The sequence below is a fragment of the Opisthocomus hoazin genome, chromosome 4, assembly GCF_030867145.1.
Source record: "Opisthocomus hoazin isolate bOpiHoa1 chromosome 4, bOpiHoa1.hap1, whole genome shotgun sequence".
Taxonomy (NCBI): Eukaryota; Metazoa; Chordata; class Aves; order Opisthocomiformes; family Opisthocomidae; genus Opisthocomus; species Opisthocomus hoazin.
In genome coordinates this window covers 11,699,480-11,719,305 of record NC_134417.1, presented here as the reverse complement: position 1 = coordinate 11,719,305, position 19,826 = coordinate 11,699,480, and the positions used below count along the sequence as shown (strand labels likewise).

General features: G+C 41.2%; 1 protein-coding gene across 1 annotated transcript in view; it reads right to left on the bottom strand.

Annotated features, from left to right (window-relative positions):
• The window catches only part of ATP1B3 (ATPase Na+/K+ transporting subunit beta 3), a 28,117-nt gene extending 9,235 nt beyond the window's left edge, over positions 1-18,882 (bottom strand). The window contains exons 1-5 of the mRNA XM_075417982.1: positions 18,651-18,882; positions 9,908-10,036; positions 5,221-5,328; positions 3,426-3,613; positions 2,631-2,681 (exon numbers count right to left, since the gene is read on the bottom strand). Coding sequence (XP_075274097.1) covers positions 2,631-2,681; positions 3,426-3,613; positions 5,221-5,328; positions 9,908-10,036; positions 18,651-18,759 — 585 coding nt within the window. The 5' untranslated portion in view covers positions 18,760-18,882. The remainder of the gene's footprint in view (positions 1-2,630; positions 2,682-3,425; positions 3,614-5,220; positions 5,329-9,907; positions 10,037-18,650) is intronic.
• Positions 18,883-19,826: the final 944 nt, after the last annotated feature.

Sequence of the window (19,826 nt, the reverse complement as noted above, 5' to 3'; positions counted from 1 at the left end):
TTACTAGTGGCTTGCATCTGTGCTACAATTGCACAAATATGCTCATATATTCTGAGGCTAATACTAGTGCAGAGTTTATGTTCAGAAATGTGTGTCACCTGGATTAACTTTGCAGTACACCCTGAATTCTTTTAATCCACATTTACTGACAGCAACATAGAAAGAAAAAAACCCCATCCTAAAATACCGCAACAGAACACATCAGTTACTTTAAGACTAGGCAAACACCCTGAATAAGAGAAGCACAAATGACCACTAAACTTCAACTTCTGTTATGAGCCAGTGTTTAGGGAACATTCAAATAAGGTGGCAGATGCAATGCCATTATAAATTCATCTGCAAAATGCACAAAAGCCCATCGGCTATCCTGCTCCACCTTTCCAGTGTGCACACAAGAGAGTCACAAGTCACATCCTTGCATCAATAAGATCAGAAGAGCCACAACATATTATTTCCAGGCAAACATTCACCATATCCACTGCAGAAGAGGCAGATACCATTACACAGAAGTCCTATCCTTAAGAGTTAAAGAAAGAAAAATAGAATTTTCCAGGCCTCATAAACTGATGTGAAGAACAGCATAATCCTTTAGAGTTTCAATAAGCAAGATGCAGAACAGAAATAAGGAGAAGTTCTGTAAAAATGTTGCTGCTGCTGCTTTGCTGTCTGCAGAGAAGGATGAATTGTAACCAATATTAAAGCTTTCTTAAGCAGGTAAATCATAATGAGCTAGGGCAAGAATGGACTAATTTAAGATAAAATAGATGCATTCAAAGTGGCAAAGCCTGACAAATATTTTCCCTGGAAGTCACTAAAGAACCAGTAAGATTAACAAACTTAAAATTTAAAGACACCACACTTGTGTATATCAGAGAAATTCTAACTGGTAAGAAGAATTCTATCTGGTAAAAAGCAATACTTCATACTTAGAGGATGCAAGAAAGAGGATGCATACTGTAACACACGGTACAATTTCCTTGTAACTATTTCAAAGGGTAAAAAAAAGGCAAAAAACCCCATCATGATCAACCAGATTTTTCTCAGACTTATTCTTTTGCTAGTGAAATCAGCTAAGAGGATGAGAAAAAGATTGTCTGTGATTTGCTTAGTATAGCTTTTACCACTGCTTCATAGGGCCTCCATGTAAGAAAGCTGAGGGAGTATGATCATCATAAAATAGGATTACCATCAGTATTTCGTACGTCACTTAAACATTAGTTCTCAACACCTCACAAGGTATTTCAGGTAATGAAGATGATTGTCCTGGACTCTGTTCAGTGTTTTCAATAAGGACTTGCAAGATGCAAAACAAAGTTCATGCACTGATGGCACCAAGCTGTAAGCAGTTCAAAACACTTCAGAGAACTCGATCCCATTAAAATGACCTTGAAAAATTTGGGGGGGGGGGGGAAGGCATGAAAAATAGCAACATGAAGCTCAAAGCTCTGAACTTCAAGAAATCACAAACACAAACTGTGAAATAACCAAAAGAAAGATCTAAGTAGTAAAGCAATTAAAAAAAGACTCAATGTACTACAAACAGCAAATTCACCTAAAGTCATATTACTTCCAATGTGATGACAGAGGGAAAAATTCTGTCATTAAGAATACCTCAGCTAGAGGCAAACTTCTGTCCAATTTGGGATACCACATTACAAAAAATTATAAACTAGTGAAGTCAAAGAAGGAAGAGTACTAGTAAAAGTAGAAGGAACTAAAACATTTTATCATAAAGAAACAAATACTTCCTCCAACAGAATGACATTTTTTAAGAATGGACACAAAGAAATCAGTCTCAAAAAGAAAAGTAATCACCTTTACTTGCACCACACTGCCATGGGGAGATCAAAATTTTTGTGGAGATTTTGAAAGTTAAGTATTAAAATTTATGCCTACCACAGGTACCTAGGATGAAGGCAGGGCCACTTGCTGTATTTGTCTCATTAACTGCTGAAATGTCCCAGTCTACACTTTTATCAGTCACCTCAAGCTAAAAGCCAGGACTCTGTCCCTTGATTAAGCTACTCACTTACATAGCTTTCACTGCTCCCCAAGCAGACTAAGAAAAACATGCAGAAGTCACAGTAATTATTATAATTGCCATAAAACATTCTGTGTACACAACAAATATGCATAGATCAGCCGTTACTCCAACTAGTTTACACTTGATTTGAAGGCAGCTTTTACTTTAAACAGTATCATTAGTTTCCACACTGTGTCTTACCCATCACTTATAAAATTGTCTAAGGTGCACTTGCAGCATGAAGAAAAAATAAAAATATAGGTTATGAAATGAGAAAACAAAACACAACTCACAATAAATAAATAAATATGACCACAAATTACATGTATGTATTTTCCTCTGCTCTAAAGCAAGTCAGGTAGCTCAAATACATCTAAAGATGAAAGAAAAACAACCAAAAAAAGTATTTTAATAAGTACACTGAAGAAATTAAACGCACTCAAACTAAACTAGACATACAGTAAGTTGAAAACAAGAAAAAAGAAGTACAAAGTAAAAAAGGAACAGAAGAGAGTGAAATAAATGTTCTGACACAGTCTATTATTTCACTTTTCACCCTAGTCACAAGGCATATTAACTACACACATTTCTTACATTCAGAACTGACCTTAGATGCACAGTGTATATGGGGTTCTCCTTCAGGCTTTAATCCAATTATCTAAAGGAGAGAAAGTTAAAATATTTATAGGCTTTCTTCTCCTTTCCAGTTTTACAGACTGAACTTGAACCTTTCCCCCACTTAACGTGACAAAGTTCACACAGGCAGAAAAATCTATCTAGCGTCATTTTTATTAGAAGAATAATTTTAGACTAGGACTAAGATTGAAAGCATTGTTGAGTTGAAGCTCAAATAGTTATAGTGGCCACAAAAAGGACTATTTTCTTATTTTACGTTCAGCATGTAACATTAACGGCTCCAACCAGTTAGCAGTTCAGGTAATATGTAACATCACTGAAAAGTCAAATACTTCTTCATTCAGTAAGGTGATGAAAACTTTACATTGTTTCGGAGTTACAGAACGCATGACATTCTAATCACATTTCTAGAATGCAGACATGAAGTAAAACACACTTCACCTGCACAGTGTTTTAGAATCTGTTACACAGAACAGTAAGCAAAACCAAAGACCACTGTACTCCTTAAGACACGGTTTTCACATATTTTGATGCAAGTAATCAAAGCAAATATTTGTAAGTATTAGAATGCTCAAAAAGCTCATTCATTTTACTCTCTGAAACAAATGAATTGCTAGACATTTCAGCAAATCACACTATTCCAGAAACGCAGGTATCTTGGGAAGCAAACTGAACACATATTATTGTCCTTTTCTACATTCATTTTTCATACAGCTGTAGTTGGGAACACTTATACTAAGAATTAAAAAAATAAGTACGCACTTACTCTGTTCATTTTCACAAGCACGCAGGGAGTTCCTTTAGAATAGCCAAAAGTCTTATCTTCCTTCCCAGAGCATTGTCCAAGCTCAGAGAGGTTAAATCGACAAGCCTTTTTGACAGCAACATCATTTTGATCAAAAATCCTTCCTGGTGTACAGTTTATGTTCTGGGATTGCTTTGAATCATCATATGCTAGGTAACAGAAACAGCTTGTAAATCGATGGTATCAAGCATACAAGTAGCCAAAAACAGCAGAAGCTAATTTATAGTTCTTACTTGTCCAGGAGTTTTCTCAAAGGACTATTTTCAGAGCACTATGTCTTGCCTCCATCTTAACAAATTCTTACTTTTTCCAAGCCTATCAAGAAGTGGCACTGTGCTTGAATGAAAGAGTATTACCAAAGAAATAATGCTGCCCTGCTTTTTGAACAGCACCAATAATCACACCTTCAGTAATTTCTGTACGTAAGCTAATTCTAAACTAATTATGTATTCTAAACTAATAATGTATCAAAATATAAATAATCAAGTTTTTACCTGGAAACTAAACCAGTTTTCCTTTTGCACATGTTTCTTTTATGAACACACAGGAACACTTCAAGTATTTCAATGACTAATATTAAATTGCCTGTACATTTACATCAGGTGGTATAACTGATGTTGTACTAACATCCCAAATTATTTCTCACTTTCTTATGTTTCACAAGCACACAGATCACATTGTCACAAATGCTCATGTATTCACATTTTACATGTTTTGAGGTTTTGTCCCCATCCCTTACACTCCACCCCCAACTAAGCTAAACAAAGTAAAATGGAAAAAGGGTAATGAAAGTTCGTCCTCAACACAAGAGTCCAAAACCCACTGAACTGCAGGAGAGGCAGGTAATCATGAAATGCAGCCTTCCTCCCTGGAACCCTTGGCAGAGCTCTGAAGGAAAAGCCTACTCATAGACGCTTTTAGGAGGCACCAAAACTACAAATCCAGATCAGATAGATTCAAGTATAGCTTGTGTATATTAGATAGATTCAGGTATAGCTCGTGTAGCTAACAAAGCAACTCACACATAGAGGTGAGATTTTACACCACCTCCTCAATTCTGACTTGCAATTTTTGAGGGGTTAAACTTATCAATATTTTAAATTTATTTCTGGATTTCTAGATTAAATGTACATACAGGCACACATATAAAATAATGTATGACAAATTAGTGATTTTGCCATCCTTCAGTCTTGTCCTGTGTTACTTTTTCTCCATGTTCTAAATTCAATGTTTTATTATTTCTGCCCGTAAATACTGTGTATCAGGGTGGAAATGAATAAATTGCAACTAATTTAATCTTTGTGTTCCTCATTTTTTAAACAGGCAAACACTGAAGTTCTTAAGACTAAAGGATTCTCACTCAGTTACCAAGCCATTTAGATGAAAACTGATCAGTTAAGTCCTAATAAACTTTGCCTTCAAATGCACAGCCGATGTAATTTTACACTGAATTCTTTTGGCACATGTAATTACCACATCTTGTAGTACTTAAACAACTGTGTCACCAAAACACTGGACTAGGACCCAAAACTCTTCATTACGTACTCCACTATTCCTCATGCTCAGGCTCCCTGTCCAATATAAGTACTGATACTTACCTTTTCTGTAAAGTATATACTTTAGTAACACACACGTCTAGAGTAAGCCTGAGCTTGCATCAGTTTTCATTAGCAATTGGTAACTACAAGCAAAAGAGAAAACTAATGTACTCAGCATTAAGACTCCTCAATTACTTGGACAGTTGTAAGTTACTTACATTCAAGAAATTTTCTAAGCGTAGAAATATATTCTGCATATGACTGGGCATCGCTCTTGTTAAAGTAAAATTCCAATGCAGTGTCTGGCTTTGGTGAAATCATAAGTCCTTAAAAAGAAAAAGTGCAAGTAAAGAACCATACAACTTCTCTTCCCTACACCTCTCTAACCTACTCAAAAATCTTATCCATAAATTGGAAAATACCTATCTGTAAAGAAACATCAGTGTTACTTCTATATTCCACAGTATTGCAATGTGGTTTCTGTTTGAAGTCAGTTACCAAAATCAACACTACATGAATTAATACTTAAATTCAGTCCAATGTATAACTTGAATTCACAAACCAAGCCCAACTTATTAGAGATAACAAAATCAGCAACTTAATCACTTTCAACCAAAGAATTCTACTGACTCAATATTTTCCATACTCAGCAAATTAAACGTAAAAAATAACTGAAAAAATACCCCAAACCACACTCAGAAAACCTCCAGTTAAAGCCAGGCTTCAAAGCTTTAGGCAACACGGAGTGACGCTACGACTGTATTAATCTCCTAGCAACCCACAAGAAACAAAGTATTTTTAAAACCTTTATAATGCATAAAGATGGCTTGAAAGATTTCCCAATCAAAACAGAGAAGCCAAGTCAGTTGTTAGTCCTTTCCTCCTCCTCCTCAAACAGAAAGTTTGTATGTCATCTGTTTCACAGAGAATACAAGAAACTTTACTAAACCACTGCACGTGCGTCACTTGCAAGGGGTTGGTCTCAGCCAGGCTGTGGCAGCAAAAAATGCTCCTGAGCTGGCTCCTGGGCTGCCAGCACTGGGCACTGCCGCAGTCCGGACGCTGCGGCCGGGGCCTGCGGCTGCCTTCATCTGGCTGCTGGCTGAGCTGATGGGAACCGGGACCATCTGCAGCCAGGCAGCCAGGCCCGGCAGGAGAAACAAGGACACGCATCACCACATGCTGAAGTCCAGCTTTGTGCTGAAGGATGAAAAAGGCAGACATTGACATGGAGTCTGGGCCCTTAATAGAGGCAAACTGCCCTTCTTCCCAGGATATGGGTAAAGAAGGGTACGCAGTTAAATCTTAGGGATTTTTTTGTAGCAGCTGAAAGCAAAAGGGACACTCTCCTGACAGCCTGGTACCATCAGGAGTTGTCACTAACGCAGATACCTAATGCTGCTATTATTCATCACAACTTCAGCAGCAGAAGAAATAGCACTACACCACCAGATACCGCAGAGGAGATTAAATCTGTTCAAAAAAGGGCGTATGGTTGATTGCTTTATTCACACTACCTGAAGGTAACTCTTATTTAATATAAATAATTAGAACTAATAAAATCCCTACAGTTGTGATTTACACACTGAGGGTCCATGCATCTGTCTCCTCAAGCATAGCTGAGAACTGGCATTGCAGTTTCACAAAAGAAAAAAAAAAAACAGCAAAAAACCATACCTATTTTTTTATTAGATTAGTTTTCTTCTAAGTTAGAATATTAAAATGGTTTGATCAATGTCAAATTTGGCATATGGGAAGAAGTGCAATTACAGCAGCAACTAATTGTATCAGCTTAGGATGCCATGTAGTTTCCTGTCCTCCGGCAAAACCAATTTAAACTAGATTCCTAAATGAATAAAATTTAAGTCAGAAAAAACCCCTCATCTCCCAAAGTTAAAAAATAAAATAATGGCTTCTTTATGCAAAGTAAACATTTAAGAAGATAAGACTACTGTGGGAAGATAAAGCCAGATAAGTTGTCTTAATGTTGTAGTCTTAATACATTACTGTAGTTAATCAATCACTGAAAGCTTCTGGAAAGCCTACAGAAAGTGCAATTAAGCAGCCCAAGTCTATTAAGGATTCACCTACAGAAATGACCAAGCTTCCCATCCGAAGGCAAAAATTATCACAAATACTTTAAATTGGGAAATAATAAAGGTATATACTAGAAATTTATCATAGACAAACACCTTTTAGATTCTAAAGAAAACATAATTTAACGCTTTTGTACTCTACCTTTTTTGTAGGATTTCCAATAAATCATAAATTCTCCTTTCTGCATTAGCAGCAGTTAAATTATTTCCAGGCAAGCCACAACTAAATGGTTTAACGACTGACAGTCCATATAAAACTACAAATACCATTTTTGACTGCAAATTACTTTGCACCATTACAGTCATCTTCTGGCCTCCACACTGAACTTGGACTCAACAAAATACAAGATAATTAGTAATGGGCTGAAAAAGCGCTGAAGGGGTTTTACACAGTAAGGGGTTTGGGCGGAGAATAGATTGTTATCATCTATAGAATTATACTGTAAATGAAGGACTTAGATGGTGTATTTCAAAGTGAATATGACAAAGTAACTGAACTAGTCATCGATGAATGAAAAAATAATTTGAAAAGATTTATTACTTCAGGGGAACTTCAAAAACATCCTAAGAGGAATAGATGCTCTAATTCCAGTGGATCACAGACTGCCTAGAGATTATGGTATATATTCTACAGAAAAAGCTATCTGAAGAAGGACTGATGTATAGACTGTGAGACATGCAGGATTTGGGCTCTTCTAGAGGAACAGAATTAGCAGTCTCAGCACAGGATCACATCTAGGATTGCAAGAGAGATTGCATTATCCTACAATTCCAAGAGGGATTTGAAAAAAAAGGTTTTAAAATCATCTGCATTTGATTGATACTATTATATTCCAAAGTACAATGAAAGTCAAATATCAATTATAAAATTAATCAACTGTGAGATTTCCAAGTATGTTTAACATAAGAGTAAAACCTTTGACCTACGCCATCCACGTTTTGTGTGTAGAATTTTTTTTAGAATTTAAAGTTTTACAGCCCGGAACATGATATGTTTCACTGCAAGTGAAAAATGACAGAGTTAAAGAGAAATATTAAAACAGAAATAAGCAATTTTATCAACTTTTCTGTATGAGTAATTAAAGACATCATTAATAAAAAAGTTAACTCACAAATATTATAGGAATTCTTCAGTCAAAAACTCATTGTGGCATACATACATTTTTAAACAATCATTCCTTATGACTTCTTTCAAAACAAGGAAATTAATATCCTGAACCACAAGAGGCACAAGAGAAAAAAAATTTCACTCAAGTCCAGTATTAAATCACAGCTACCCGCAGCTCCATCCATTACCAAGGTTCTGACTGCCACAAAGGAAACGGGGAGAATGGTCAACTAAGCCTTCTTTTTTTTTTTTTTTTTTAAACTAAGCACATCTTTTTTTATTATTCTTTCCAGCATTTAGCTCATTCTTAACTTGAAAAAACAGCACAAATCCTCAAGAATCCTTTATAAGAAGAGGACATCTGTTAGAGAAGGCTTGAACACCACATGAAAACAAATTCTGTTCAGAATCCAGAGACATTTATGACACTGACCCAACTGTAACTCATTCACACAAAGATTTTGTAAGCGTTGATGCAGCTGCAAGATGCTGGTTAATTTTAAGGGTTTGGAATTCAAAAAAAAGGAGTATTTAAAAAAATAATGTCATTTAACTTCCACTAAAATATTAATATTGCATAGCCACTTAGTTTTGTTGTGTTTTAAACATAAATTTTGTCCCTAAGCCAAGTTATTATAAAGCTTGAGATATTTTATCAAATTTTCAGGTGGCCCAATCATTTAAGTTGAACATACAAATCAAATACTTACACATTCTCCAGAAACAGTAGCTAGAATATACTAATCTCTTCGGTGTAGTTAAAGTACACAGAAGTATCTTTTAAATCTTTCAGCGTGAAAATCCTTGATTTTTTTCCAATATGGAGAGGCAGCAAAATAGAGCTTATAATGACAGGTTTTTATGATATAGTTAAACTGTGTTTTTTTTTTTAAATAAAAAGTAAAAAAGGGGAAGAAAAAGAAAGGGAAAAAGGACAACTACCTTATTATTAATTTTTATTTGTGCAGGATTTTTTTTTCTGACACATACAGCTCCTTGAACCAGCCAACAGCAGGACTGGACAGGCATGCACACAAAGGAAGCAGTAGTTCCAGAAAGCAAGACACCACTTTCAGTGGCAGCTACATGTTACGAAGCCTGGGGTTCATCATAAAACAGGATCCTCTCTCTTCAGTGGATCCCTACATAACAGGTCAACAACTCCTGGAATCCACAGACATTCCATGTTGGCTGAAAGCTATATAATGCAACAATGAAAATTCTGGAAATTCTTTGGTATCATAATCCTTACATGCCCTTGAGTGGATCACCCCCACAGTACAGCCTTCCTGTACTTTTCAAAGTATCAAATGCTCATCGCAGGTGGCCTTCCATCTGATACAACGGAACTGGTTTATAGTATCTTTAAAGCAATTTGATTAAACGATAATCTCACTTCTACAACAGCGTGTTGTGTGGATATGCAGGTAAAATTGTGGTCTACATACATGAGAAATTCGACTGAACAGGACTTAGAGAAAAAACCGCAAAAGTTAGCCCATATGCACAAAAAGCTACTGACTGAATTTATGCCATAAACATACATAACTTGCCTTACACCAAGTTTTGCCTTTGAAACTCATAAGTAACTGAATAATAATCACAATTTCCCATAGGCAGTTCATACTTCAAACAAACTCTCAAATGAAACTTAGCTGTTAAACCAGACTGAGGTTTATGAAAAAATAAATATGCTGTTACCTGGACTAGAAATCCGGTCACGGTATTTCGGTATGTCACTGCTCAGTGTCTGAAGCATAACCCACATTGTGAATGTGAATAGTGCTGCTAGGAACCCATAAAATACCAGATAGAATAGTAAGATCAAACCTGTAAAGAAAAAGCTAAAATTACTATTGTCATTTCAGCTAATTCCATTACCTATTTTGAAAATCAAAATGGGAAATAAGCAATACATTTGGTTTTGGTTGCCCCCACCCCCAGTCCCCTGCCACTCCTCATTGTAGTTATAAATCAATATGCCTCTAGCACACATATGAATTGCACAGTGACGAATAATGTGTGCAAAAAAGTTTTCTTCATGTTTTCTCGCTCTTAAAATTTACAGGGCACCTTGGCATCTCCAGTTTTAAGAGACAAGCATTAAAAACTGCTCTTTGAGCTACACTGGTAAAGATGACTAAGCAGTCCATTAGGAAAAAAAAATAGTTTTGCATGTTTAAGGGAATTATAGTTTTGTATCTGGAAAGGAGGGGGTGGTAGGGAAGACGAAAGAACTGAGTGAAAAGATAAAATTATTACACTGGATCCAGCACACATAGGAAGAAATTGGTGCTTTAATAACACATGATATTTGAAAGAACTCCACACAGAGCATTCATTCACATGTACGACCTGTTACAAGACACTTCTCAAGGTGACAACACTTTCTGCTGCATATTTCTGAAAACAAACCAAGCCTTATATTCAGACTTCTCAAAAGTCTTTGCCAAGCATATCCACCTGCTTTACCCATCCACCTCAGGGACCCAGCAAGGTTCCTGTGATTCACCAAATACACAGATGCTACAAGCTTCAACTTGACAGTTGCTGAAGGAAGAGCTCCTCAAAACCCGGGGAAACAGCCTCAAGGAAACAGCCTGTTACGACGCCTTACCCCTCCATCACCTAACTGCAAGAAATCGTCAAGTGTTCCCTGTTCTTCACACCCCACCCCATTTTTTGTTAGGCATGCACAGACGTGCACTTTGGATACACTTTGGATCAGCTGTTTTCTGAAAAGACAAGGTAACGGACAGGTCAAAGTTAGAATCTTACTTCAGAGATGACAGATGACAGGGACCCAGATCAGCTGCAGAGATTTTCAAAGAACTTTCTGCCCTTTTTCTCAGAGGTATGGTGCATACCCCTCACTGAAAAGCCTTTTAAAATTTGGGACAGGTCAATTATTTTAGTAACTGAGTTTTCAAACAAGGCTTTGTATTCTTGCATTATTTGGTTTTTGACCCTGACGGACCCATGTTAATGCACCTCAATAAAGCAATAAAATAACAACATACTGTTTGCCACATATCCCTGATTTTGCTTTCAGAAGTTCTGAGAATATACATTGATGGTTAGTATTAGATTACCTTTTAAAATTTACGTTCCCCTGGAGATAGTTCCCCACTAAAGATGAAGCATGTATACTATATGGATGGAAGACTTACTAAAAGACATTTAAGATTCAACAGAAATGGTTTTATTAATTGAGTATACAATACTAACCTAAAAAAAAAAAAAAAAGAGTGTGTGATTCTGTTTTAAGACTGAACACTTGAGACTTACGGACACATCCACAGACATTGTCAAAAAGAATGGGAGCTATACAAGTACTGAGGAATTCAGACACTTGCAGAGAGCACCATCTTCAAAACCTTTCTAATTCGAAAACATGACGGAACGATGATGCAAATTCATTTTTTATAAAATTTTCTAGCTATAAGGCTGCTATCAGGAAGCCAAAACGATATAACTCAGGTCAAGAAAAGCACATCAAAACAATTATGCAACATTCTACCACTGACACTTCATTATCTGACAGAATCAAGTGCAGTATTTTTCACCCTTCCATAGAAAAGGAAAAATCAAAAGCAAAAGTGACTGTACCCCAGTGATGAGAATTGTCCACTGGGAGATGACAGAAGGAAGCCTAACCCCTGGCTCCTGCCCCAGAAACTATGCTTGCATTCTGCACTGAAGTATTTTCCAGTGTACTACAGCCTCCAGTAATCCAAGACTGCTAAAGATGCAAGTACCTGTATTACTTCTCCTGAAAGAAATCAGTGTACATATATTAAAATAATGAGGTGGTTCCCAAATTACCTTTACCATAACACAAGGCCTCTGCAGCAATCAGCTGAATATTGCTGGATTTTGATTTGGCTTTAGCTTTCAATTTCACATATTGAGAAAAGTTATATACCAATCTGCAGTAATCTGAAAGTGATCAGCTATTTAAAACACTATTGGGAACCACTGAGATACAAGATACAATGCAGTGATTTGAAGTTAAGCAGCAAAGTACATGAACACAAGAACAAGCTTACTCTATAATGAGCTAGACAGTTAGACATCTATTATAAACTATCCCTAAGGCTGTTTAGCAGCTACGTAGAACCTGAAAAGAGCATATAAAATCAAATACTAGAAATCTTAATCAACAAAACCCATTACAGAAGTTGCATCTGTATCTGGCACAGCAGCAATTTGCTTTAACTGGATCCAAAGCAGAGCAATGATCTTCTGATTAATACCCAGTGTATTTTGGGTATCACAAAAACAAACAAACAAAACTCTCTTACAAAACCTTTGGTCAGCTCTCATTTTGATCTCTACACGTTAATAAATTCTTGAATACACTTTCATCAAGCTGTCTAAAAAGTACACTTTCCATCAAGTGACCAAGACATTCAGCAATCAGTTCCAATGGAACAGAAAAAAAGTCTGACATTTAAGACAAGACAAGCACCTTCTGTGGCAATTAGCACAAAAGCAAGAAAGTCAGGGAAATGTTTTTCATTGAGCTATTTCATTATGTATCTGTACTTTAATTTTCAGAAGACGGTGTCTAACTCCACTGGCTGAAAAACAAAAAAACCACCCGTGCCCACTTGTTTGTTACGGATGGGCATACCTTCACCACAGCGGTGCACTGCCAGGCAGACACAGCCCCAAGCACAGTACTGCTGCGGGCCAGTGCTACCACAACATCCACAGTATTGGCCTTGGACCCCACTCTGAAGCACCTCGAAGAGCTCATCCAAGCCTTTGCTCCCGCAGTCGAGGCAGCGGTGCCTACACAGCCGCTCCACTCCAGCGGGGAAGGGAGCTGCTGGGGTCCCCCTCCCCTGCCGGGAGCTGCAGCGGGACACAACTGCTACCCGCAGGCAGTCCCTGGGGAGCCCCGTCCCCGCAGAGGGAGCGACAGTACTGGGGAAAGCAAGAGGGACCCCGGCGTCTAAAACACAGCGACCGACTCCGTGGAGGAGACTGCAGCACCAACAGTCCCTTACGGAGTCCTTGTCCCTCCCAGCAACACCACACCCGCTGGGGCTGCAGCAGTGACCAGGCTGCAAAGACTGTTCCTACTCACAGCCACAGAATTCCACTAACCTCCCCACGTCCAGCAAAGCGTGCATGCGTGTGCACACACAGAGATTATTTTTAATAAAATAATAAAGTGCTTGTAAATGCACTGCAGAACACTGACCACTAGACTAAACTACCCGTTTATGCTACCTTGCCACGTTAAAAAGAGGGGAAAAAAAACCCAACAAAAAACCCCCTTCTGCGACTAACAGCCCCAAACTGAGTAAGCTGCTCTTTGTGAGCCTATTAGTATTAATTATCCTAAGGTAATCGCAGTGAGCAAGCCATAACCTGTCACAAAGCTCTGCCAAAATAACTTCACACAACACTGGATTTCTTGTCGAGAAACAAGATGTACCCAAGTAACAGTGGAAAGCTATCCTCCACATCCACTCCAAGGAAAGCACAGCTACCACGTCTAACATGCAGCGCAACTCAGTTGCTGTGGAGTATCTTGCTACACCAAACCCTTTGAGTCTCTCAGTCTTTGACACAAACTATCACACAAGAAAAACTGTCAACACCAAAATTCTGCATTACAGTCTACTGGGGTTTTTTTGTTCGTGGGTTGTTGGTTTTTTTCCCCTCTTTGGAGAGCATCACAGTACCAAAAACCCTTCGTATCCCAACCACATCAGTAAGCAACAGTCAAACCTGGAAAACTGCTATTTCTGAACCAACGTGTTGGTGCCATCATTAGCAGGAGTTCATTTGCAGGATGAACCAACAATCAAAACCCTTCTCCACTACGAAAATTAGAATTTCTGGCTCTGGTGAATGCAAGACCTGGCCATCACTTCCATGATGAATACAAGCTTTCCAAGCTTCACATGGCAGAAGTGATAAAAAGCATGCCAATCTGGCATAAACCAGATGGGCTAATCTACCTATATGTAATACATAGGTAGATACATACAGGTATCAATATAAACACTCTCACAATAGACATGGAAGGAACTATTCAACATCACCTGCAACAGTGAAAACTAAATGCTGTCTTTATGGTTTGTTGGATTCCATGCTGCACTGGTCCTATCACCTGCACCGTCATTCTTCAGTACCTTTAACTAGTGGGATTTAAACATCCGAGTAATGTTACTAGTAACTACCACCAATGCCAGCAACATCAAGAAGGACTTCTGGTCCACAGGCAGAGGAATTTCCTTGCCTTAAACTGACATAACTATAGCTATTACATAAGCACTAACAATGTTTCAACTTTATTCACTTGACAATTACTGTTATCCAAATTTTGGGGATGGTAGGGGGAGGGAGGGGAAGAAAGAGGGAAGGAAGGCTTCAGGAAGAAATAAAATCTCAGTCCTGTGTCACAGTTTATTTCACAATAAGCCAGGGATCCACATATAACATTGCTAAATGCTTCAGGAGACAATAAAAATTGTCAAGTGCAACACTTCCAAAAAAATCACAAAAGCCAGTGCTTAATGTCATGATTAAGCATTTACAACACATAAAAAAAACCCCCAAGCCCCCAAAATAGCCTCACTGTCCCACCAGAGCTTACCGATACCTCCAACAAGAGAAGGCAAGCCTTCTTTCTTCAGAGCAATCTGTGTCACGGAAAATAAAATATTCTACTGATTTCTCAAATACTCTTTTCTTACGATAGGCAGTATCATGGAAAAGTTTAGTAAGACTTTTTGACTGCAGTCATATTCCTGGCTGTGCAGGAATTTTTACATGAACTGTCCATCTGTCACAATACAAAAAAAGAGCACTGTGTCTCTCTCTCCGATTCACAACTTGAATGTGCAAGTGCTTTTACTGCAATGGCAGACGGTGATGCCAGAATGTCTAATAATACACTACCTATGAAGAAAGCTAAACCACAACAAAACCCTGCTCAAAACACTGATAAAGAACACAGAAGAATAGAGTCAGAAAAGCAATTAAAACTTTGACAGCACTGTATCTCCAGCAAGAACTCAGTGAAGACTAAACAGAAGCAAAAGTGGACTTTTTGTTATGGTGACTGACAAGACTGTATATCCACTGACATGGTGGAAAGCTCTCCCAAAAATAAGGTGTTGGGTTTTGTTGGTGGGCTTTTTTTGTGATTTTTTTGTTTGGCTGGGGGTTTTTGTGTTTCAGGTGTTTGGTTTTTTTAATTTCAAGCACACATTTGTGCACTGAAGGATACAGCTACGCCTTCAAAAGAATATTCGTTAGGTCTGAATTTCTATGTACTTCAAGACAACGCCACCTCTACCTTGAACACCTTGACACAACTTGCATTACAGAAAGGCTTGAATAGGCTTGACATGACATCTAGTGTGACCATAAATGATTTCTAGACTCTATATTGCCTATTATTGGGGGAGGGAGGGGGCACAAATTATTTTTCTGTAACCTTGTGTAAAAAGAGTTTACTGTGCATATTGTAAGATTATGCACACATCTGAGTGTGTAGTGAGCATCCCATTACAGCATGTTCACGATGATCTCACTCCGTTCTTGCTATAACTCTAGGCAGGCCCAGCACCCTGCTAGCACAGGCAGAGGCAGATGCTAATCTTCCTTTTGCTTACAGGAAGGCCCCACATGGCAGTCTTCCAAGTTCTTCATTCTTTGCCCTACCTGATTACACCCTGTGTGGAACCCTAGGACTCTCCTTCCCATCACCTCTACGAGGACTATTAGCACCCCTTATACCCTGCTGCTGAGAACACCACTAAACTAACTCAAGTCATCAACAGTTCTTTTCAGTATCTTCTGTCTCTTTAACACAACAAATGATTACACCAGATAATTAAAAATATTAACGGTTTTTAGTGGAGATTTTTTTGTTAGATTTGGATACTGATTTGTGAAAGATTCAAATTGAATTATCCCTCAATTCTGCAAAAAGTAAAGTAAAAATCTCTTTTTTTTTACAGCAAGAGGAGCTGTAGTATGGGGTTTTTACCAAACTGCAAAAGGCAACTCTTTACCAAACTCTAAAAGACAACATACCTCTGTTACACGACAAATGAGTGTAGGAGCTGCTTGTGTTTGACCTTTTTACAGATCCTGGTGTAGAAAAGGCAGACAAGTACTCCAATGCCACAGCACTCAGATTCAGAAAACCACTGCCTTGTGGTTACAATTTACATAAGCCCCCAGGACTGCCTCAGACTAGGGCAAAACATGCACATACTGTGAATAATTATTTAAATTCTGCTGAATAATTATTTAAATACTGCTTCTGTCTTATTTCTGTGAGGAAGCTGTCTGAAGACGAGAGAAATACGCACGGAAGAATTAGAGCCAACTGAATTCTTACCATGCTGCCCCTGGAGACACCACAGCCCAGCAGACTGGCAGCCAGAGCTCTCCTCTCCTACCCCCCACCTTTCAGAGGGGAGATCGGCAATGGAAAAGGAACAATAGTCAAGGAGACTGCTCTAAGCTCACATCAGTACTGCAAGGGCAGAAGTGAGACCAAACCCTGCATATTCTTCTCTGCCAACAGAGACACCCAATGTTCTGCATTTAAAAAATAAAAACCAAACAGAAAGCCACACCCTGCCCCCCAAAACAGTCAAAGACTATAGTTTACTTAATATATATAATTAAATTAAATTAGCACAATATGATAATCACAAATGCCAGGACAAACAAATATTGACAAAAAAAATACACTGACAATTTATAGTGCTGCTGAACAGTCACCTCTTACTGTCCAGGCTAAGGAAAAGGTACACAGTAGTAACCACATACCAATCACCTAAGCCACTTAAGAAAACTTCTTAATTAAGTAAAATTATTCAAACTGCTATCTAAGCCTCTGCATACTTTCTCAGTCTAGAAAAGCATCTTTTATCAAGGGACCTAGCCATAGAAACTCAATTACCAACCAAGTAGTATCAATTTCAAGTGTTATCTCTTGGCCTTGGATTAGCAGACTCGCAACATCGTGACTTCTCCTACTAGATAGGTCTAAACAGAGAAGGTTGTTTCAACTTCACTTCTTTAAAAAAGTTACAAGCTGTTTCCAAGGTGCCCACAGTCTTTGCATTCGTCAGATCCATGACACTGACAGACTTCAGCAATCCATGCACCCATTCATCCAGCCCCCGCACGTCAGGAAGCCTGCCTGTACAGAAAGATCACTAGACAACAGCATAGTGGAAATTTCCTCTCCTTTGCTATTCAACCGGCAGAGCAGCTCGCAAGCTCTTATTTCCATTTGAATGGAGGGTTCTCCTCATGTCAGAGCTAGGGCCCTCTCTTGACAGGCAGGAGACATTGGCACCGCAAAGAAAGCACATCCCATGCACAGCCCGCTTAAGGCTCCTCCTCACTGTTTCAACATTAGCATTCATTGAGATCGTGTCAAGGCCAAGGATGTATTGGCCTGTTCCTTTACGCCATGCTGAGATTCTTGTTGGTTTTGTAAGCATAACTATGAAGTATCCCAATGACATCCAAGTTTTGGGAGGAGATGCAGCATTTTCTGAAGCCAGTAAATGCGTCCCATGAGGACTGAAGAAACAGCCTAATATTAAGCATTTATACAACTGTTTAATATGAGAAAACATACTCGGAAAATCCAAATATTTTTATTGGAGACAACAAGATTATGATAACATGCTTTCCAGCTCAGAGGAAAGCAACGGGAAGACTACCTGAAAGTAGGAAAACAAACACTGCCTTTGCCAGCTTTGCTGGAGAACCGTCATTTCAAAGCTTGGTTTAAGGAAAATAACAGGCCCAGAAGCCCTACGCTGGAACAAATTCAGCGCAGCGACACGCAACGATCACTCCGCCATAGGCAATCGGGAACGGGGGCTCGCAAACTTCGGGGGGTTTGGGGTTCGCCCCCCCCTCAGGTCCGCAGCTGACGCCTGGAAGTACAAAGGCAAGCGGCGCTCATTCACCCCCGATCTCCCGCGGCGCCGGGACGGGCGGGCGGCCAGGATCGGGTGGAAGCGGCGGCTGCCGCTGGCGGGGAGACGGGGGGGAGCCGGCCCCGCACCGCCGGCGCGGAAGCCCGTCACGGCCGCGGCGGCCCCGGCACCCCCCCGCTCCCCCTGTCCCCCGGCGGAGCGGGCGGAGGAGGAGCCTGCGGGCGCCGTTTGCTGCATTTGCGTGCTGAGGCGGGAGGGTGAGTCAGCTCGGGACGCGCTCCCAGAAACTCCTCTCCCTCCCCCGACCCCCACCTGCTCAGGCAGCCGCCCCCCCCCCCGCTGTCACGGCCGCAGCTATTTTTAGACCGGCGGCGGCTGTAACGGCCACCGGGGCGCGCGCGCCGCGGCCTCGCGGGCCGCCTCACCTGGCCGCCGCGGGGCCCTCCCGCTGCCGCCCCCCCATCCCCCCTCCGGGCGCCGGTCGCCCCCGCCGCAGCCCTCACCCCAGCTCTTCGCCGTGCGCCCCAGGAACTCGCCGCTGCTGGGGTTGTAGACGAACTGCCGCCACTCGGCCATGCTCTGGCGGAAGGGCTTCTTCGCCTCCTTGGACATGGCGAGCAGCGGCCCGGCGGCGGAGCCTCCCCGGCGCAGACAGCCGCAGCGCGCGCCCGCTCCCGGCCTCTAAGTAACTGCCGCCGCGGCGCCCGGCGGGAGAGCGGGCGGGGGCGCGCGGCAGTCACGCACGGACCGCCCCTCCCCACCGCCGCGGCGCCATGCCGCCCTCGCAGCCAATCCCCGCCCGCCGCGCCGCTGCCCCCTGGCGGCCGCGCCCCCGCCCCGGCCCGGGCAGCGCCGGCCGCGGGTCCCGCCTGAGGCGGAGGCGCGCGGGGGGCGGCCCGCGGCCCCTCTCCGAGCGGCGGAACGGCCCCGGCGTCCCCCCGAGCCCCGCGGCACCGCCCCGTTCCCGCAGCGCTGCCGGGGCCCTGGCCGGCGGGAGAGCCGGAGCGGGGCGGGGGGCGCGGTGACTGAAGCGCAGCTTTAGCGGGAAAATAGCCGAAGGCAGCAAGGAATTCGCATGTGGAATTCCCGTCTTGGCGCTCCCTTTAACCGTGCCACCATCCTGGAGCCTAGGTAAAAGAACACGCACGCGTGGAAAGGCTACAGTAGGGGCAGTGATGACGACCGGGAGCGTAAGACCTCAAAGCCCGGTTTTTGCTGTCGCGCTGTTAGCGGTCAGCGCAAGCCCAGCACACGGGAGCGCGCTGCGCCTCGGCTGACGGCAGTGCCAGCCCCCCTGACCCCCTGGCGCGGGCCGGGAGCTCACCCCCGTGAACCGCCTCTGTCCCCAGCACCGAAGGGAGCAGTGCCGGCCGCTGCAGGCCACCGGCCCCGTCACGCCGTCCTGGGGTCAGCTCTGGCGTCTTCTCCCTCCTACAGCGCTCAGCCAGTGGAAATAACGGACCGCTAATCGGGGCCTTTGCGAAACTCGAGTGTTAACAGGAGAGCTACTACATCAAAGCAGTTCTTAAAATAGTCAATCAATAAGCCAGAGATCAAACCCGAGTGAAAAAGCTCAGACTACATCTTAGGAATGTAAGAGCAACAATATAAGAGATGTCTTAAACAAGAGGAATGAAGTATTTATCAGCATGGTTAGTTTACATCTTTATGATGGCTGC